The sequence below is a fragment of the Ctenopharyngodon idella genome, chromosome 9 (assembly GCF_019924925.1).
Source record: "Ctenopharyngodon idella isolate HZGC_01 chromosome 9, HZGC01, whole genome shotgun sequence".
NCBI classification, from domain to species: domain Eukaryota; kingdom Metazoa; phylum Chordata; class Actinopteri; order Cypriniformes; family Xenocyprididae; genus Ctenopharyngodon; species Ctenopharyngodon idella.
In genome coordinates this window covers 390,109-408,962 of record NC_067228.1, presented here as the reverse complement: position 1 = coordinate 408,962, position 18,854 = coordinate 390,109, and the positions used below count along the sequence as shown (strand labels likewise).

The following is an 18,854-nucleotide window of genomic DNA, read 5'->3' as shown; positions in this document are numbered from 1 at the left end:
CACAGTGATGACGGTTCCTCCTCGTTAGTGTGATCGCGTGAAAACAGCGTCACGGCCACAAAAAGCTTTGAAATGTGCTTTATACATCATTAAATCTAAATCATTTATGCTGCCTGTGGAACTGTGGAAAAACAATAAATAATAAATAATAAATAAATAAATGAATGAAGACAGAGACTAGACAGCCTTCAAATTATTGAAGTGGATAAGGTTGTTTTTATATTTGAAATATCATATTTTATTTAGGTGACTCTTTCAGCAACAGTAGCACAGAACTCATGTTAGTTTAAGATGATGAGAGAGTTTTATGGGTCCATAAGAGTGAAAATGCCTGTGTTTTAATACTGTACATGTTCACTACAAATTATTATCAGCAACACAATTTGAGCGATGAATGAAAATCTGACCATCTGCACACAAAAAATTACATGACCAATGTCATGCATTTAGTTATAAAGTAGTGCACGATGTGCAATATTCTGCTTCATTTTACATCATAAATTTGTTTTAAATGTGTCAGAATCCCCAATTTTTTATTTGCAAATTTAAATGGGGGAAAAAAAAACACCCCAGACGTTTGAACCTCACATGTTTCTAAACAAAGTGATGTGCTTTTCATTTCAAACCTGTGGGAGAAAAGTTGACATTCACTAAAACCATTTATGAAAAGCTCAGAAGGTGTTTTAAACCTTGCAGAACACACCGTTTAATATCGCAGTGGGTTTATTCATGGATTAGCCAAACGATTACTGTCGTGTTATCTTATTTATTTCATAGCAAAGCAAGCCTAAGCTTAATGAGTTATTAATGCCTACGCAGAGGATTTTGAAAAATTAGGTTGCAACTCTGAGACACCAGATGATATTAGTTTCATCCCACTCAGAACTTGTTAATGAACTGGAAGCTGTAGAAGAGTATTTTACAGTTTGCATTTTATAAATTTAATGTATTTCACTTTATAAAGTTCACGTAAAACTGAAGATTTATTTTTGGTGCCACTTGCGGTACCAAACAGAATTGCAAAATGAATGACTGTTTTCATACAAAATGGTTTACAAACTTTACAGTTTGTTAACATTGATTAATGCATTAACTAACTACTAACTGCACTGCATTTATTAATCTTTCTTAATGCAAGTTAATACATATGTTCATGTTAGCTCACAGTGCATTAACTAATTTTAACACATCTAAAAATGTATTAGTAAATGTAGAAATTAACATTCACTAAGATTAATAAATACTGTGGAAGCATTATAACTAATGTAGTTGTTAAGTAAAGTGTTACCTTTAAGTGTATATCATTTAAAAAGCATCTTTTGATAGTCCTAAAAAACACTCTACATATTCTTAACTAGTGCTAGTTATGTTTATTTGTATATCAAAACACATCCATGTCTGACATTTGTTGGTTACACTAGAGCTTTGAGTCGCTTTGATACCTCATTATAGCTCATATGGACTTTAAGGGCAGATCTGCTGTGACTTTAGCTGGAAACCGCAGGCCTTACACGAGACCCAGCATACGAGCCGCCCACCAGCGGCACGGCATGATGACCCTGCAGACCTGCCGACAGCCGTGGTAGTTGTAGGGCCACGGCCAGTAGCCCCCGTGTGGCTCGCATACTCGCTCGCAATGGGTGTAACTGCGATGACATTCGGTACAGCAGATCCCACGATGGTCCAACATGGGATCGAATACCATGTGTCCCTCCAAACCCTCCTGATTCTGCTGGAGAGAGGAGATGAAAGAGATGATGAGCATGGAGTTAAGGAGGTGTAACCCCTCCTGTTCGAACCGCCCACTCTAAGCGGGACTCGAACCCGGGTCCGCCGGCATGGGAGTCAGGTGCTCTAACAAGAAGGCTAAAGTCTCTAGCGTCAGTTGCTAGAGCGCCTCTTGAAATCAGGGGAGTGAGGTTTACAGGCACAGCTCTTATCAGCTTACGTCCGTTACACTCACCCCCCTAAACCTCACTCTCATCCGGGTCACGGCACCAATGTAACCCCTCCTGTTTGAACCGCCCACTCTAAGCGGGACTCGAACCCGGGTTCTCTGGCATAGGAGGCGGACACTCTAACAAGGAAGCTAAAGACTGCAGCCTTTAGCATCAGTCGCTAGAGCAAAGCTGAATTTTCAGCATTATTACTCCAGTCTTCAGTGTCACATGACCCTTCAGAAATCATTCTAATATGATGATTTGCTATTCAAGAAACTTTTATGATTATTATCAAGGCTTTTCTCACATGATAAGGGTTCTCAGGGTTATACTCGGGTCCTGTCGGCCGTTCCTCCTCTCTGACTGAACTTGTTGAGTTTCGACGTCTCGCCTGTTGTCGGTTTAATCCACCTGTACTCTGCCGTCTCACCCGCGTCACACTTCTCCTCTTCCTCAGTGCTTCAGAAACAGCCGCCAGAAAGCGAGAATGAAGATTAGCAGCATTAAAGAGCGAGATATTGCTAAGCTTTAGATGGTAATGACCTCATGCACAAATTTCATGGTCACCGTGTATCTGCATTTAGTGCTTCTGATTTGCATTAAATATCCCCACTGGGCTCAATGTATTTGTATCTGAAAACATGTTTATGTGCTTTGAGTGGCTTGATGAATGACATTATATGGCTTATAGAAAACTATTAGTTGTACAGTATAGAGATTAATACTTTATCATTACCTTGACCTTTATCATTGCTTTTCATGTCTTGCAGGTTTATTTAATGGAAATATGAAGTACCTCTGGCGTTTGCAGGATGATGCCAGTAAATGGGAAGATCTCCACAGAATCTCAGTATCTCAGGGCTCAGAAAACTGTTGTCCTTCAGTGGTTCTTCAGATGCAATCCAAACCAGAGACGCCACTTCAGATTTTACTGCCACAGTTTCTTCTTCCTATTTGAATTTAAAACAACTTATGATTGAACACTGAAAACTAAAACTTCTACCTCTTCCAGGCTTAAAGGAGTGGATTTGTTTTATAAATTTAATATGGTTATGTATAAATTATATATATATATATATATATATAATTTATATATACGCCCCCTACCTTTCAAACACTAAAGGCTTTAAAGAGCTCGAGCCGGAAAGGTAGTGGGCATGTCAAACAGTAGCGGGCATGTTGAAAGTTAGGAGGCGTGCTGAAAGGTACTGGGTGTGTCAAAAGGTAGTGGGTGTGCTGAAAGGTAGTGGGCATGTCGAAAGGTAGGAGGCGTGCTGAAAGGTAGTGGGCATGTCGAAAGGTAGGAGGCGTGCTGAAAGGTAGTGGGCATGTCGAAAGGTAGGAGGCGTGCTGAAAGGTAGTGGGCATGCCAAAAGGTAGTGGGCGTGACGAAAGGTAGTAGGCATGTCGAAAGGTAGGGGGCATGTCAAAAGGTAGGGGGCATGCTGAAAGATAGTGAGTGTGTCGAAAGTTTGGGGGTGTGCTGAAAGGTAGGGGGCGTGCTGAAAGGTACTGGGTGTGTCAAAAGGTAGTGGGCGTGCTGAAAGGTAGTGGGCATGTCAAAAGGTAGTGGGCATGCCGAAAGATAGTGGGCATGCCGAAAGGTAGGGGGAGTGCTGAAAGTTAGTGAGTGTGTCAAAAGGTAGTGGGCGTGCCGAAAGGTAGGAGGCGTGCTGAAAGGTACTGGGTGTGTCAAAAGGTAGTGGGCATGCCGAAAGGTAGTGGGCGTGCCGAAAGGTAGGGGGTGTGCTGAAAGGTAGTGGGCATGTCGAAAGGTAGGGGGAGTGCTGAAAGTTAGTGGGAGTGTCGAAAGGTAGGGGGCGTGTCGAAAGGTAGGTGGCGTGCTGAAAGGTAGTGGGCGTGTTGAAAGGTAGGGGGCGTGCTGAAAGTTAGGGAGCTTGCTGAAAGGTAGTGGGCGTGCCAAAAGGTACTGGGTGTGTCTGAAAGGTAGTGGGCGTGTCGAAATTTAGGGGGCGTGCCAAAGGGTAGTGGGCGTGTCGAAAGGTAGGGGGCGTGCTGAAACGTAGTGGGTGTGTCGAAAGGTAGGGGGCGTGCTGAAAGGTAGTGGGCGTGCCAAAAGGTATTGGGTGTGTCTGAAAGTTAGTGGGAGTGTCGAAAGGTAGGGGGCGTGTCGAAAGGTAGGTGGCGTGCTGAAAGGTACTGGGTGTGTCAAAAGGTAGTGGGTGTGCTGAAAGGTAGTGGGCATGACAAAAGGTAGGGGGCATGCCGAAAGGTAGGAGGCATGTCGAAAGGTAGGAGGCGTTCTGAAAGGTAGTGGGCATGACAAAAGGTAGTGGGCGTGCCGAAAGGTAGTGGGCATGTCGAAAGGTAGGGGGCATGTCAAAAGGTAGGGGGCATGCTGAAAGATAGTGAGTGTGTCGAAAGTTTGGGGGTGTGCTGAAAGGTAGGGGGCGTGCTGAAAGGTACTGGGTGTGTCAAAAGGTAGTGGGCGTGCTGAAAGGTAGTGGGCATGTCAAAAGGTAGTGGGCATGCCGAAAGATAGTGGGCGTGCCGAAAGGTAGGGGGAGTGCTGAAAGTTAGTGAGTGTGTCAAAAGGTAGTGGGCGTGCCGAAAGGTAGGAGGCGTGCTGAAAGGTACTGGGTGTGTCAAAAGGTAGTGGGCATGCCGAAAGGTAGTGGGCGTGCCGAAAGGTAGGGGGTGTGCTGAAAGGTAGTGGGCATGTCGAAAGGTAGGGGGAGTGCTGAAAGTTAGTGGGAGTGTCGAAAGGTAGGGGGCGTGTCGAAAGGTAGGTGGCGTGCTGAAAGGTAGTGGGCATGTTGAAAGGTAGGGGGCGTGCTGAAAGTTAGTGGGAGTGTCGAAAGGTAGTGGGCGTGTCGAAAGGTAGGTGGCGTGCCAAAAGGTAGGTGGCGTGCCAAAAGGTAGGTGGCGTGCCGAAAGGTAGTGGGCATGTCAAAAGGTAGGGGGCATGCTGAAAGATAGTGAGTGTGTTGAAAGGTAGGGGGCGTGCTGAAAGTTAGGGAGCTTGCTGAAAGGTAGTGGGCGTGTCGAAATTTAGGGGGCGTGCCAAAGGGTAGTGGGCGTGTCGAAAGGTAGGGGGCGTGCTGAAACGTAGTGGGTGTGTCGAAAGGTAGGGGGCGTGCTGAAAGGTAGTGGGCGTGCCAAAAGGTACTGGGTGTGTCTGAAAGGTAGTGGGCGTGTCGAAATTTAGGAGGCGTGCCAAAGGGTAGTGGGCGTGTCGAAAGGTAGGGGGCGTGCTGAAACGTAGTGGGTGTGTCGAAAAATGTCCCATCATGGGAATGTCTTGCATGAAAGCATTGGCTCAACCAATGAGTTTTGGGCTGGACTACCTGTTTGACAGACAGCAGATGGGGGCGTGGTTAGGAAACCTGTATGAAATTCTGTTTCGTGATGCAAATGGTGTCAAAATTACACACTTCAGCTGTAAGTAAACATTTTAAGACGATAAAATATGTGAAGTTCTAAGAGAAGGTTTATCTGTAGTCACAATTACAGCTAATTACCTTTCATTTAGCTCGATAAAGGTTCTTATCCTCATTTAATCAAACATCTCATTTACCTCATGTAGCTGTCGATTTATGAAACATGATGAACATGTAGATTCAATTCTGCAGGGCTATTTTTAGATGTCAATTTCGATTATATTTTATCAAAGTGAAATACTTCTGATATGGTCAAAACAGCCTCTAAATATGCAGAAAAACTGATGGCTTTTATAGTTAATGAATGATAATTTATTATAATTCAATGATAGTAATATATAGAATGACACATAATGGTGATGATGGCAGTTCTCACCTCAGAAAGTTCAGTTCTGACTTGTGATTTGATGTAACACTTCTCTTTTCCAGGAAACTTGACAGCTGTGATGCCCTGTGAAAGAGTCCAGAAAAATAATGCTGTTATTTCATGAATAGCTCTGAAATATGATGAACAGGTTTATTATGTGCTACTCACAGCTTTAAAGTCTTGAACTTCCACAATTTTCCCTTCTCCAGCATCGGAATCATCCTCTATCATCTTTATATCGATGTTCCTACTGTAGTGAGCACTGATCGCCTGTCGACACCAACATACAAAACTTAGAAAGAAAACCAAGTTGTCAAAGGGAGGAGAAAACGCTTCCAAGTTGAGTGAATTATTGGCTAAATTAATGAAAATAAACAGCTAAGTAAATAATAATTGCTATAATAATACATGATTTCTTTTGAACAGTTTTTAACATAGTTAAGAACCACTGCTTTAATCCATATAAAACATAATATTCTTGTATTATTTGTATAGGTCGTTTGCTCAAGGGTCCAGCTCGACTGCTGACTGGTCATTTATGTTTCTGTCGGGAAGCGATGCCTGCTGATCTGTTTGCTCTGTTCACACTGCGTGATTATAACCCAGCACACAGACCTCTTTGTTTGCCGTCTTTAACCTGCCGGATTTTTTGAAATTCCAGAGGTGCCTGAAATCAATGGCTGCAAATGCAAACACAACGCAGCCTGCTTTATTGATCATTCCTGACACTTTGCTGAGACAAACTGCAATTTAAATATTCAGGCTCAAACTCACTGCATTAAATATCGACACGTCTGCACTATTGCATCAGGATGCAGTTCTAGAGCGCAATGGGCAAAAATGGTGCGCTGGGTGATTATGCAGCGCAGAATATTAAAAATATAGCAGTGTTACAGGATTCCCTGCGTGAATGCAAATTAAACCCAAAACACTGAACAATTTGCTTCACATTGAGAGGAACAAATAGTCCAGTGTAAAAAGGTTTTCATCATTACACAGCGGCATCTTTGTTTCCACAGTAAATTCTGTATTTCCACCTTGATTTACTTCATCAGGCACTGCTTTGATTGATTCGACTTGGCGCAGAATTTGATAGACTCTCCTAAAAGTGTTGAAAAGCTGAATCACTCTTGCACTCATTTTGATCCAGAATGCTGTCCCGGTGTAAGAGACACTACCTACTTCTTTTTCAGTGACTTTCCACAGGTAAAAAGCTCCAATGCCTCCAAACAGCAGCAGTACGGCTCCGGCGATGAAGGCGACGACCGCCGTCCTCCTGAGACGCATAAACCCTCTGGGCTTCAAGCTCACGCTACCGTAAGCCTTATTCAGAACATATATAGACATAGATCAAGTATGATAGAGTTATAATGTGAAGCAATGTCATGTTTAAAGATAAAAGTGAACGTCATCTACCTCAACAGGAGCTTTTTCTGATGTTTCCTCCATGGTGTTCTTGCATCTACTGAAAGCAAAGCTTTGTGACTTTGTGCAGCTTCTCTCAAGTTTCTGTCATGTAGGTGAGAGAGAAGAAAAAATTCAGGGAAAATAAACAAGATCCCGGAGAAACTCAAGACTGGAATTCCTCTCCAGGGATTTTCTGTGGCCTGAGAAAACATACGGCTGAGACAGACGATTCTTGCACATTTTAAATGAATTCATGTTCCAAAAAGAGGCCTGAATTCAGTCTATTGGTCCTGCTGTAAATCCATGGGAGGCTTTTTTTTCTGCCAGTGGGCTCAGAAAAATAATCTTATTTTCCTTTTGAATGAAGTTTATTTTTCTGACCCCACTGGCAGATATTTGTTCTTGTTTTAAGCACAAACTCACTTCATTTCTATAATTTTTTTATGTAAATGTTTACGTTTTGTTTTTTTTATAATTTTTTACTTCATCTGAATGGTATGAAACTTGGTAAAGGTTTTGGCACTTGCTATGTGAACAAAAAAATCATGGACATGATTCGAAAAGGTTAAATGAATGGGAGTTAAACTTCATCTAGTGGAAGCATTTGGTACTGCGGCCAAACAAAATCTGACTGGAAGCTCATTTTTTGAGATATCAAGCTCAAATTTGTAACAGATTTATGTTTAGATTTATGGCTTTTGATTTTCTTGTAGTTTTAGAGTAAAATGTGTTTTTGAAAATATATATTTCATATAACAATTGAAAATAGTATTTTTGTGCATTTTTCATAACAATAAACGTAAAATTCTGTAACTTTTTTAAGTTAACTTTTTTAACTTTTTTCACATCAGCAATAATTTGCCAAGTGTCGTCTTTGAAAAAAGACCAAAATTAAGTCTCTAAAGCATTCAAAATTTATGACAGTTTAAGTTTTTAAATTTCATTTTCAGGTCTGTGCTCAAAAAGTGAATAAATGGATTATAACTACAGCATAAATATAATTTAGTACCATAAAATCCCCTAAAAATACAAAATAATAAATAAAAAACCTTATCAAACTAAAATATAGTACATTCATTTCATTCAATAAAAAAATACGGTCATTTTTGATCGACACGCGAAGAGCACCAGAGAGCATTTCTGACTTTTTCCCAGAATTCTAAACTCTGAAAAATATCAAAATTGCGAGACGTAAACTCTGAATTCTGAGAAAAATGTCAAAATTGTGAGATGTAAACTCAGAATTCCGAGAAAAATGTCAAAATTGCAAGACATAAACTAAGAATTCCGAGAAAAATGTCAAAATTGCGAGACGTAAACTCAGAATTCCGAGAAAAATGTCAAAATTGCGAGACGTAAACTCAGAATTCCGAGAAAAATGTAAAAATTGCGAGACGTAAACTAAGAATTCCGAGAAAAATGTAAAAATTGCAGGCGTAAACTAAGAATTCCGAGAAAAATTACAAAATTGCGAGACGTAAACTAAGAATTCTGAGAAAAATGTAAAAATTGCAGGCGTAAACTAAGAATTCCGAGAAAAATTAAAAAATTGCGAGACGTGAACTCAGAATTCCGAGAAAAATGTAAAAATTGCGAGACGTAAACTAAGAATTCAGAGAAAAATGTAAAAATTGCGAGACGTAAACTAAGAATTCCGAGAAAAATTTCAAAATTGCGAGACGTAAACTAAGAATTCTGAGAAAAATGTCAAAATTGCGAGACGTAAACTCAGAATTCCGAGAAAAATTACAAAATTGCAAGACGTAAACTAAGAATTCTGAGAAAAATGTCAAAATTGCGAGACGTAAACTCAGAATTCCGAGAAAAATTACAAAATTGCAAGATGTAAACTCATAATTCCCAGAAAAATGTCAAAATTGCGAGACGTAAACTCAGAATTCAGAGAAAAATGTAAAAATTGCGAGACGTAAACTCATAATTCAGAGAAAAATGTAAAAATTGCGAGACGTAAACTCATAATTCCGAGAAAAATGTCAAAATTGAGAGACTTTTCCCTGGATTTCTGAGTTTATATCTCACAGTCCTGACTTTGCAGAAATGTGAAGAGCACCAGAGGGTTAATATCTTCAGTCATTTTGTATCTTGATTTAAGAATGTTTAGATATTTGCACTGGAAAACAAGACAGAAACACTGAGGAAGAACATGATTTAAGCAATTGTGCGAATGAAATCTGATCATAAATTGTGTTTATACTTTTCACTGGTTTCATCAAGGATTCAAAACACTGCAGATTTGATCATAACTTATTTTATTTCTCATGTTTTTATTTCTTAGAAAGAAACAACTCGTGTAAGTAAATGTTATAAAAGTGGTAACATTTGTAGCTTTAAAAAATGACATTTCGTGTGTGTAAGAGTGCGACCAAAGTGACAAACACAATCACATTATAATCATCTGAAACATGCTATGAGAAAAAACAGGTAATATTGTTAAAAAATATATTTTGCATATACAAAACATCAATGCAGTCAAAGATAAAAGTATGTACAGCAACATCACGACGAGGAACTGTCTCAGGCTGTGTCTGTGAACCTCCCGGGACTGTTCGTGGAGTGTGTGAACACGGTGCCGTCTCTGTCCTCAGTGTCTCGTCTCCTCTGTGACTGTGGAGAGCAGACGTGAATGTAATCGTATTGACTCTGCTGATCTTCGGAGAGGCTGTGCAAAGCCACGCTTCTGGGCGTCTGTGTGTCGTAGCTGCTCCTCTGAAGCCCTGCGGCCTGTGAGGACGGCCTCGTCCTTGAGAAGGTCGAGAGATGTCTGGTGTTAATGCTCCCGCTGGTTCTGCTTACAGATGGGCTCCAACATCTGTCTGAGTGGCCCAGGATCCTGCATTCACTGGTACAAGCCCACAGACCTGGGAAAACAGATCCGGTACGGATTACTACACATGTAGTCAAGTCAGGTCAGCTTTATTTCTATAGTGCTTTATTCAATACAGAATGTTTCAAAGCAGCTTCACAGGGATAAACAGGAGAATAACAGAATCAATGATGCAGACTTCGTCAAATATGAGATGAATTCAGATTCTGCTGTAAAGCAGCTCTACAGAAGACAATAGAGTCATTATTCAGCTCAATTCAGCTCAGGATGAGCCGCCGTCTGTATGGAAGCTCGTTTGTGCCACAGAATAAATTTAAAAAAAAAAGGTAATTGTGAACTTTTTCTCACAACTCTTCTCAGAATTGCACATTTAAATATTGCAATTGCGCAAAAAAAAGTCAGAATTGTTAACATCTCAAAATTTGGACTTTTTGGAGTTGATATCTTACAATTCTAACTTTTTTCCTAGAATAAAATCTGTATCTTTCAGCTCGGCATCCGTCCACATTGATCCAAAATCCACGCCGTATGATTACAGTTTTTCTCGATTGCTAACACACTATAACTGATTCAGCTGGCACAATTTCCCAAATCATTCATTCAGTTCTCAAAACACAGACATTAAATGTACACATCACGTTAACTCTAAATCACAAGAAAACTGTCTAAACTGAGAGACGTAAACTCAGAATTCTGAGAAAAATGTCAAAATTATGAGAAGTAAACTCAATTCCAAGAAAAAATGTCAAAATCGCAAGTAAACTCAGAATTCCGAAAAAAAGTGCCAAAATTGTGAGAAGTAAACTCAGAATTCCAAGAAAAATTTCAGAATCGCAAGTAAACTCAGAATTCCAAGGAAAAAAGGTTAGAATTGTGAGATAAAAAGTTGCAATTACCTTTTTTATATAATTTTTTTATCTAGGGGCAGAAACGAGCTTCCACACATCTGGGACATCAACGTCCTGAAGCAAACGCCGTCACTCTTCTCAGGTTTGTGAGCCGCAGCACATGCACACTATCCAGCTGTATTAGTGCGATGTGGTTTGCTCAGGATTAGCGTTTAACAAGGTTGCAGTAGAAACTAATCAACACTGACCTTGACGTGAATCTAATCAACAGCTCATTAATCTGAGCATCTCTGTACTGTAACTGCAAAACAACTCAAAGTTTGCCTGACTAATCCACATGACACAACCATGATCCTGTGCCCTGACATATATATACTCTCACTGTATATTTGTATTATTTTGTTTTTTATTTAAAATATATTTATTTTTTAAATAAAAGCATCTGATATTATAGACATATATGTAATATTTAATTATTGTTGCGGTTCCGTGCATGTTTGTCCTCAGATGAGTTGACTCTGACCTTTATATGAGGTGTAGTCCTTCTTGAGGCCTTCACTGATGTCAGAGTCACTGTCATTAACATCACTGTCTCCTTTTCCACTGTCTTTTCCGCTGATCTGTGGGTCTCTGACCGCGATGGTCATCATCGAGTTTCCTTTCCACACTGTGATCGGTCGAGCGTTGTCTTTGCCATAACCAGGCAAAGTAGAATATCCCTGTGAAGACACAAGAACAAACGGGTGAGTAAATAATGACAGACTTTTCATTTTCTTGATGAACTGTTTATCCGTTCACACACTTCTGTGCTCTGTCTGCACACATGCATCACACAGAAGTCTTTGACTGTTGCACTCTTGTTTTATTTTTGCGTCTCATGCCATGAACTCTTTTATTGTAACGACAGCTTCAGACAAATTAAAACAGTTATATTTAGTGAAACAGCTTCAGATACTCGTTCCACTGCACCCTTCTAGCTGTTTTGTAGCACACACATGCATACGCCCCCTTCTGGCCACTGCATTGGATCTCTCTTTTTTTGTCAGTGACATTGCATTTTTTTGCAAAGCGCATCTCGTGACCCCTGTGACCCCTGTGACCCGTCCCATTGCTTTGTGCTGTTTTTTATTGTTGGTCTGTTTACAAATAGTTCTTGGCCATTTAGTCACATCTCACTGCATTTTCACTGCCTCGTGCTGTATGTGCTGCATTTTTAAAAACATGTCATGTAAAGTTTTTCCCTTTTTTTAAAAAAACAAAAAAACAACTCCTGCGTTTAATTCCATTCCATTGCACTACTTCTACACTGCAAAAAATGCTTCTTTTATTCAGTATTTTTGACAAGAAAAAATATCTTATGTCATTTTACTTACCAAAAGCATCTGGATTTAAGAAGTTTTTAGATATTTAGACTGGAAACAACAAAAATACTAAATAGGAAAAGTATTTTTTGCAGTGTAGCTGTTTGTGTGCGTGTGTGTGTGTGCATGTGTGAGTGTGTGTGTGCGAGTGTGTGTGTGCGCACCCTTTGGTCACTGCATCACATCTCTGTGTTTTTCAGTGTTTTGCACCGTGACTGTTTCGTTTTTAAGACAACATGTCGAGTTAAAAACAGTTTGATCCATGTTCTGTTCTATGCATTCCGTCCGCATTATTTTTTAAATTCTTGGTCTGCATCAGACAGACATTTTTGACTGTTGCATCATGTTTTTGCTGTTTTTTGTTGTTGTTTTCTTGCATTTTTAACATAGTGTGTCAAGTTAAGCAGTTTAGTTTAAGAAATGTTTTGCTCTGTCTGCACCATTCTTTGATCCATTTTACTTGTTTTTGCAAACGTACTGCATTGCATCTGGCTGTTTTTCTGTTTTTAAGATGGTGTGTCAAATTTTTAAAATTCTTCTCTTTTGTTCCATTCTATCTACACATATTTTATACAATTTTTTTTGTTAGTACACATACACTACCATTCAAAAGTTTTTTTGTTTTTTTTTGAAAAAAATTGTAAATTAATACTTTTATTCAGCAAGGATGCATTAAATTGATCAAAAGTGACATTTATAATGTCACACACTGTTTTCAACAATGATGCTAAAAATTCAGCTTTGATCACAGGAATAAATTACACTTTACTATATATTCACATAGAAAACAGCTGATTTACATTGGAATAATATTTCACTGTATTTTTGATCAAATAAATGCAGTGTTGGTGAGCAGAAGAGACTTCTGCAGAAAACATTAAAAAATCTTACCAACCCCAAACTTTTGACTGATAGTGTACGTGAGATGCAGGGTTTCGATCACTGCATTGCATCTTAAGTTTAATTATTATTATTTTTTTAAATTTAAAGTTAAAATTTTTGAAAAATGTGAGTTGTCCCATGCTTTTGCATTCCATCTTCACTCTTTTGTATTGGTCTGTGCATCAGATGAACGTCACTGACTGTCTTGTGTCATCATCATTGCATTTTGAGCCCTGTGTTCGGTCCATCTGTGCTCCGTCTAGCTGTTTTTTAATGTATGTGTCCAGTGTGAACAGCCCCTCACACACACACACACACACTTACATCTATCTCCCCCGCCACACTCCTATATTTGCTCTTGAAGGTGTGTGGCGTTTCGTTGAAGACTTCGGCGGTCGCCTGAACACTGCTGTGCAGTTCCTCAGGAGTGCCGATGACGGTGGTGGAGTGAAACGTGTGCGTGTCGAACACATTGGCGGTCTGGCTGGAGATCATGGAGACGGCGTTCTTCTCGTTCGAGTACGGAATATCCACCGCGTCAGGGAGGTCAGCGCATCTCTTTGGACCGTTTTTCCGACTTTTGCATAGTATGTATGATAAAATAGCCAAAAACATCAGCGAGGAACTGGTCAGGGCCAAGATTAAAATAAGCGTCCATTGTTTAGGTTCATCCTCCTCTCTTTCGTCGTAGAAGTTTCCGTTGGAGGGCGCCGACTCGGTTAGAGTGAAATGAATGGTGGCCGTGGAGGTCTGCGACGGGTGGCCGTTGTCGTTGACCGTCACTAAGACTTTCCACATGTCATACTCGTCGTAAGCGATTTTCCGATTGATATATATTTCTCCCGTATTCGGATCGATCGCGAAGCCGAAGTCGTCGTAAAGCTTGTAAGTGAGCTCGGCGTTCAGACCGGCGTCCGAATCTTTAGCCGTTATTCGGGTCACGATGTACCCGGGCGGGGCGTCTCTGGGAAGCTGGATTTCGGCGGATCCGTTGTTGAGCGGCGGGTGAGTTATAAAGGGGGCGTTGTCGTTCTGATCGACTACATTGACGACGAGGACGGCGTTGTTGTGAAGCTGCGGCCATCCTCTGTCACTGGCCTGGACGCGCAGATCCAGCCTCTTCGTCACTTCGTAATTGAAGCTTTGCAGGGCGTAAACGTTTCCCGCTTGATTCATGATGGCAAACCTGGAGACGCTGTTCGTGTCCGAGTCAAAAAGCTCGTAGGTTATTTCCCCGTTCAATCCCGCGTCTTGATCGCTCGCCAGAATTGTGGTGATGTATGTACCTGGTAATTGGTTCTCCTCAATGAAACCTTCGTATATCTTGGCGCTGAACGCCGGGGCGTTATCGTTGACGTCGGTGAGCCGTACGATGTAATGAGTCAACGTGCGTAGCGGCGGAACGCCGAAATCCTCCGCCACTACAGTCAAATTATACTCCGCAATCTTCTCTCGATCCAAAGGTGCCATCGTGACAATGGTGTAGCTGCCCTCGTACGCTCTTTTAAGCCTGAAGTTGCCGTGTCCGCCGTTCAGAGTGCAGCTCACCTGTCCGTTCGCCCCGGTGTCCTTATCTTTAATGCTGATCAGAGCCACCAGGATGTCCGGACCTGTAGCTTCACTAACATGTGCGACACCATCTGTCACCGACGCGATGGACGTGATGATGATCTCAGGAGGGTTGTCGTTCACATCTCTGATGTTGATGATAATCTTGCACACCGAGGGAACCGGATTGTGCCCCAAATCACTAGCTTGCACGTCGATTTCATACGCAGTCTCGTCTTCATAATCCACAGGGCTTTGCAATGTCAAATATCCAGTCTTATAATCCAGTTTAAACAGTTGTCTAATCTTTGTAGTTACTTGTTTGCCAAATTCATACACAACCTGCCCGTTTAGACCCTCATCCGGATCGACGGCGTTGAGATCCAGCAGTAGGGATTCAGTCGGGGTGTCCTCCGGCACATCCACAGAGTAATGGCTGTGCTCAAACAGCGGGCTGTTGTCATTAGAGTCCTTCACTTTGACGGTGACATTAGTCGCGCCGCTTTTCGGCGGATTCCCGCCGTCTGCCGCCACAAGTTTGAGCGCGAAAAAAGCGCGGGATTCTCGGTCCAGCTCTTTGACGAGCACCAGCTCCGCATATTTAACCCCATCCACTCGCGTTATGATATCAATGCTGAAGTGAGTGTTTTCACTCAAGTGGTAGCTTTGGATAGAGTTCGAGCCCACATCCGCGTCCTCCGCGGCGTCCAGCGCGATGCGCGTCCCCAGCGCCGCGCTCTCGGAGATCTCTACAGTGCACTCGGCGCGCGGGAACTCCGGCGAGTTGTCGTTCACATCCAGCACTTCCACCTCGACGTGGAAAAGCTCGAACTGCTCGGCGGACACGAAGGCGACGTCGAAAGTGATTACGCACCGCGGGTTGCGCTTGCAGATGCGCTCGCGGTCGACGCGCTCCTCGACCGTCAGCCTCCCGTCGCTTTCCCTAAATCGGATGAAGGAGCCGGTGGACGGACTCATGAGCTTAAACCTGATGCCGGGGAAAGTCCTGCGCGTTTTGTCCGGGGTCCAGGTCACATTGCTGGCTAGAGTTCCGATGACCATCGGCGGTCGAACCTCCTCGTGTATCTTATACCTCACCGTCCGCTCCTCACACACAACCACCGAGATGCAGATGAGAAGCTGCGTAACTCCAAGTATCCGCGCGAGCTCCATCTTCGCTGCGCGTCCCGCTGTTCATCAGGTTCTGAAGCGCGAGTCACTTGTTCTGCGTGCAGCTTCTTCTCTGACCCCTCCCGCGACAGACACACACACCAATGACATTTACAGTTCGCGCGAATGACCAATACACCTTCACACGGCTCTGATCCGCGTGGGAACGATCGCAGTGTCCAATGCGTTATAATGGAATTGAAGGGAATATTCAGCAGGACTCTGGCATTGCGCGCGCACGGGGAGGGTGTCAGGACAAAGACCTTTCGCTTTCTCTCTCCTGCATTTTCATCATTTGGCTGGACTTTCTCTGTGACTGTCCTTGTTATGCATGGAAATGCTACTTAAACATTATATATAAATGCAAATACATGATGTAAATGAAGTTTATTTTTAAATGACTTGCATATAACCTTAAAAATAAGGTTTTTTCGTTAATGATGCCATAGAAGAACCTTTTTTGTTTCCCTAAAGAATCTTTCAGTGATCAGTTCTTAAAAGAACCATTTCTTAATGATCTAAAGAAGCTTTTGTGGTTCCATGGATGTTTAAGGTTCTTCATGGAACCATCAATGCCAATAAACACCCTTTATTTTTAAGAGCACATATAATTTGACCTCTAAATGTGCACTGAATTGAATGGAACTGTGTGAGAATAAGGAGGGTGACGTGACATTTCTATCCTCGAAGAAGAAGAGTGTTGATTTTCATCATTTGGACACTGATTTTATCCAACACACACAGAACACAATTGTATTTTTAGGAATATTGTCCTGCGCTGTGACCGTCCATATCATGAACTGTTCATTTTTAATATGCGGATAGAAATGTAATTTTAATATATTGCTACAGGTCTTACATTTCACATGAATATACAGCAACACTCTTTACTTAAAGCGTTTATGTCTAATGCATTATAAAGGTATTCATATGGTTTGTTAAAATAACAGTTAAAATGCATTATAATATTTGCAGACTCATCTGAAATTGGTTATTTGTCATGGGTTTTAATGCATTATACTTTCTAAAGGTGTGTTCAAGGAATAGAAAAGCATTATAATGTATTATAACTGTAGTTAAGAGATCAAGATCATACAATGCATTATAATTAATGCATTCAAAATGCATTTTATAGTATAAAGGCTGTAATGTACAACATTGTCAGCATTTACCGAGTCTTGTGGATTAGTTCAGTTCAGAATTAAAATATCCTGATAATTTACTCACCTCCATGTCATCCAAGATGTTCATGTCTTTCTTTCTTCAGTGGAAAAGAAATGAAGGTTTCTGAGGAAAACATTCCAGGATTTTTCTCCATATAGTGGACTTCACTGGGGTTCAACGGGTTGAAGGTCCAAATGTCAGTTTCAGTGCAGCTTCAAAGAGCTCTACATGATCCCAGACGAGGAATAAGAGTCTTATCTAGAGAAACCATCGGACATTTTCTAAAAATAAATAAACATTATATACTTTTTAACCACAAATGCTCGTCTTGCACTGCTCTGTGATGCTCCACGCATTACATAATCATGTTAGAAAGGTCGGAAGTACCGCGGCAGGGCGAAAAACTCCATCTCATTTTCTCCTCCAACTTCAAAATCGTCCGACATTGTTGTTTTACCTTTTTTTGTAAAGTGCGTTTGACTTAATCTTTGCACGTTCGCTTTGTAAACACTGGATCGGTACTTCCGCCTACGTCACGCGTGACCTTTCCAACATGATTACGTAATGCGTGGAGCGTCACAGAGCAGTGCAAGACGAGCATTTGTGGTTAAAAAGTATATAATGTTTATTTATTTTTAGAAAATGTCCGATGGTTTCTCTAGATAAGACTCTTATTCCTCGTCTGGGATCATGTAGAGCTCTTTGAAGCTGCACTGAAACTGACATTTGGACCTTCAACCCGTTGAACCCCAGTGAAGTCCACTATATGGAGAAAAATCCTGGAATGTTTTCCTCAAAAACCTTCATTTCTTTCCCACTGAAGAAAGAAAGACATGAACATCTTGGATGACATGTAAATTATAAGGAAATTTTAATTCGGATATGAACTAATCCTTTAACTAACAAAATGTGGATGTGCTTTCTAAATATGGCTCATCAGGACAGATTTCTTAAGTTAAGAAGAGGGAAAGTTCTGCCTCCTCAATTCCCGAATCCCTCGAAACTGCATCAAAAACTACTCAACAGCATTTTCAGATTGTCTTATTATTATTTATGCGTATTCAGTTTTCATGGCCTCATTATTTGAGAGACTACAGGGAATATGTGCTTTATAATATTAATTCCTCACACTGCAGGGCCATTGAAAGTGAAAAGTTGATCAAAACGTGCATCTAAAAACATGCACCATATGCAAAAATATGATTTTGAACGTTCTTATCTGCCTGCCTCATCATCACGGATCTCTCAAATCACGACTGTAATGCGTTCATCTTTAATCTAATCCAAATCTCGGCCACTGGGTAAAACGCTCTAGACGGACTCGTTTTAGCCCACTGCACTCAGATCTGTGAAGTGCTTTAAATATTTCATGAATTTACAGTTTACCTATCAAATTTATTCCAAACACTGCAGATTATATTTCACCGAAAGCATTTCCTTGGAAGTTCAGGGCGATCTATTGTGAACCCGAGGAGCTGAAAAGAGGTTTTTGTAGGGGGGGAATGCAGTGCAACTGTTTGAGAGAAGATAGGGATTCCAAATTTACAGTCCGCTCACAGACATCATTCCATTTTTAATAGGATTCTAAATGCATTTGGTTTCAGGGGATATCTTTTTGCATTTTCAAGTTTGCTAATCACATCCGTCTATGACATGCTTCAAGAAATGGCACGCAAGTCGACACATAAAGCTGGGAACGGGCTTCATAAAGGTTTGAAATCGGAATCAAATTATACGGCGCTGATGCCCGCAGTTAGTGATTTTAAGATTCCTTCTGGACTTTTCCTGAGCAGCGTTAAGATTTGCAACATTTAGGGGAATTGTGTGCACCAGACCTTCACTTTATGAAACATCCCATTTTGTTTAATGACATTCCATACTTAAATTCGTGCATTTTCTCATAATAACTCGTGTTCAGATC

General features: G+C 41.2%; 2 protein-coding genes across 3 annotated transcripts; both read right to left on the bottom strand.

Moving 5' to 3' along the window:
- Positions 1-211: 211 nt before the first annotated feature.
- Positions 212-7,345, bottom strand: cnmd (chondromodulin). Of its 2 annotated transcripts, none has more exons than XM_051905736.1 (7): positions 7,125-7,345; positions 6,891-7,031; positions 5,877-5,978; positions 5,718-5,792; positions 2,737-2,890; positions 2,248-2,399; positions 212-1,729 (listed from the first exon to the last, which is right to left on the bottom strand). In XM_051905736.1, exons 1-7 carry the CDS (start codon positions 7,155-7,157, stop codon positions 1,508-1,510), a joined length of 879 nt encoding a protein of 292 aa, XP_051761696.1. In that variant the 5' UTR covers positions 7,158-7,345; the 3' UTR covers positions 212-1,507. The 2 variants fall into 2 exon arrangements, with proteins under 2 accessions (XP_051761696.1, XP_051761695.1); XM_051905735.1 differs by having other exon boundaries at positions 212-1,732; positions 7,125-7,328.
- Positions 7,346-9,358: 2,013 nt separating this feature from the next.
- On the bottom strand, positions 9,359-16,745 carry si:ch211-199f5.1 (protocadherin-8). The gene is made up of 3 exons (XM_051905730.1): positions 13,376-16,745; positions 11,332-11,527; positions 9,359-9,994 (listed from the first exon to the last, which is right to left on the bottom strand). The coding sequence occupies exons 1-3, from the start codon at positions 15,770-15,772 to the stop codon at positions 9,651-9,653; spliced, it is 2,937 nt and encodes a 978-aa protein (XP_051761690.1). The 5' UTR covers positions 15,773-16,745; the 3' UTR covers positions 9,359-9,650.
- Positions 16,746-18,854: the final 2,109 nt, after the last annotated feature.

Bases quoted from the DNA above. Each gene is read 5' to 3' on its own strand.
- si:ch211-199f5.1 (XM_051905730.1), bottom strand. From the start codon at position 15,772: ATGGAGCTCGCGCGGATACTTGGAGTTACGCAGCTTCTCATCTGCATC. The intron at 11,528-13,375 runs GTAAGTGTGTGT...GTGTCTTCACAG, and splicing joins GTGTGGCGGGGGAGATAGAT to GGATATTCTACTTTGCCTGG. The intron at 9,995-11,331 runs GTCAGAGTCAAC...CTGTTTTCCCAG, and splicing joins GGACTACACCTCATATAAAG to GTCTGTGGGCTTGTACCAGT.
- cnmd (XM_051905735.1), bottom strand. From the start codon at position 7,157: ATGGAGGAAACATCAGAAAAAGCTCCTGTTGAG. The intron at 7,032-7,124 runs GTAGATGACGTT...GTTCTGAATAAG, and splicing joins CAGAAAAAGCTCCTGTTGAG to GCTTACGGTAGCGTGAGCTT. The intron at 2,891-5,717 runs GTGAGAACTGCC...AAATTCAAATAG, and splicing joins TCAGAACTGAACTTTCTGAG to GAAGAAGAAACTGTGGCAGT.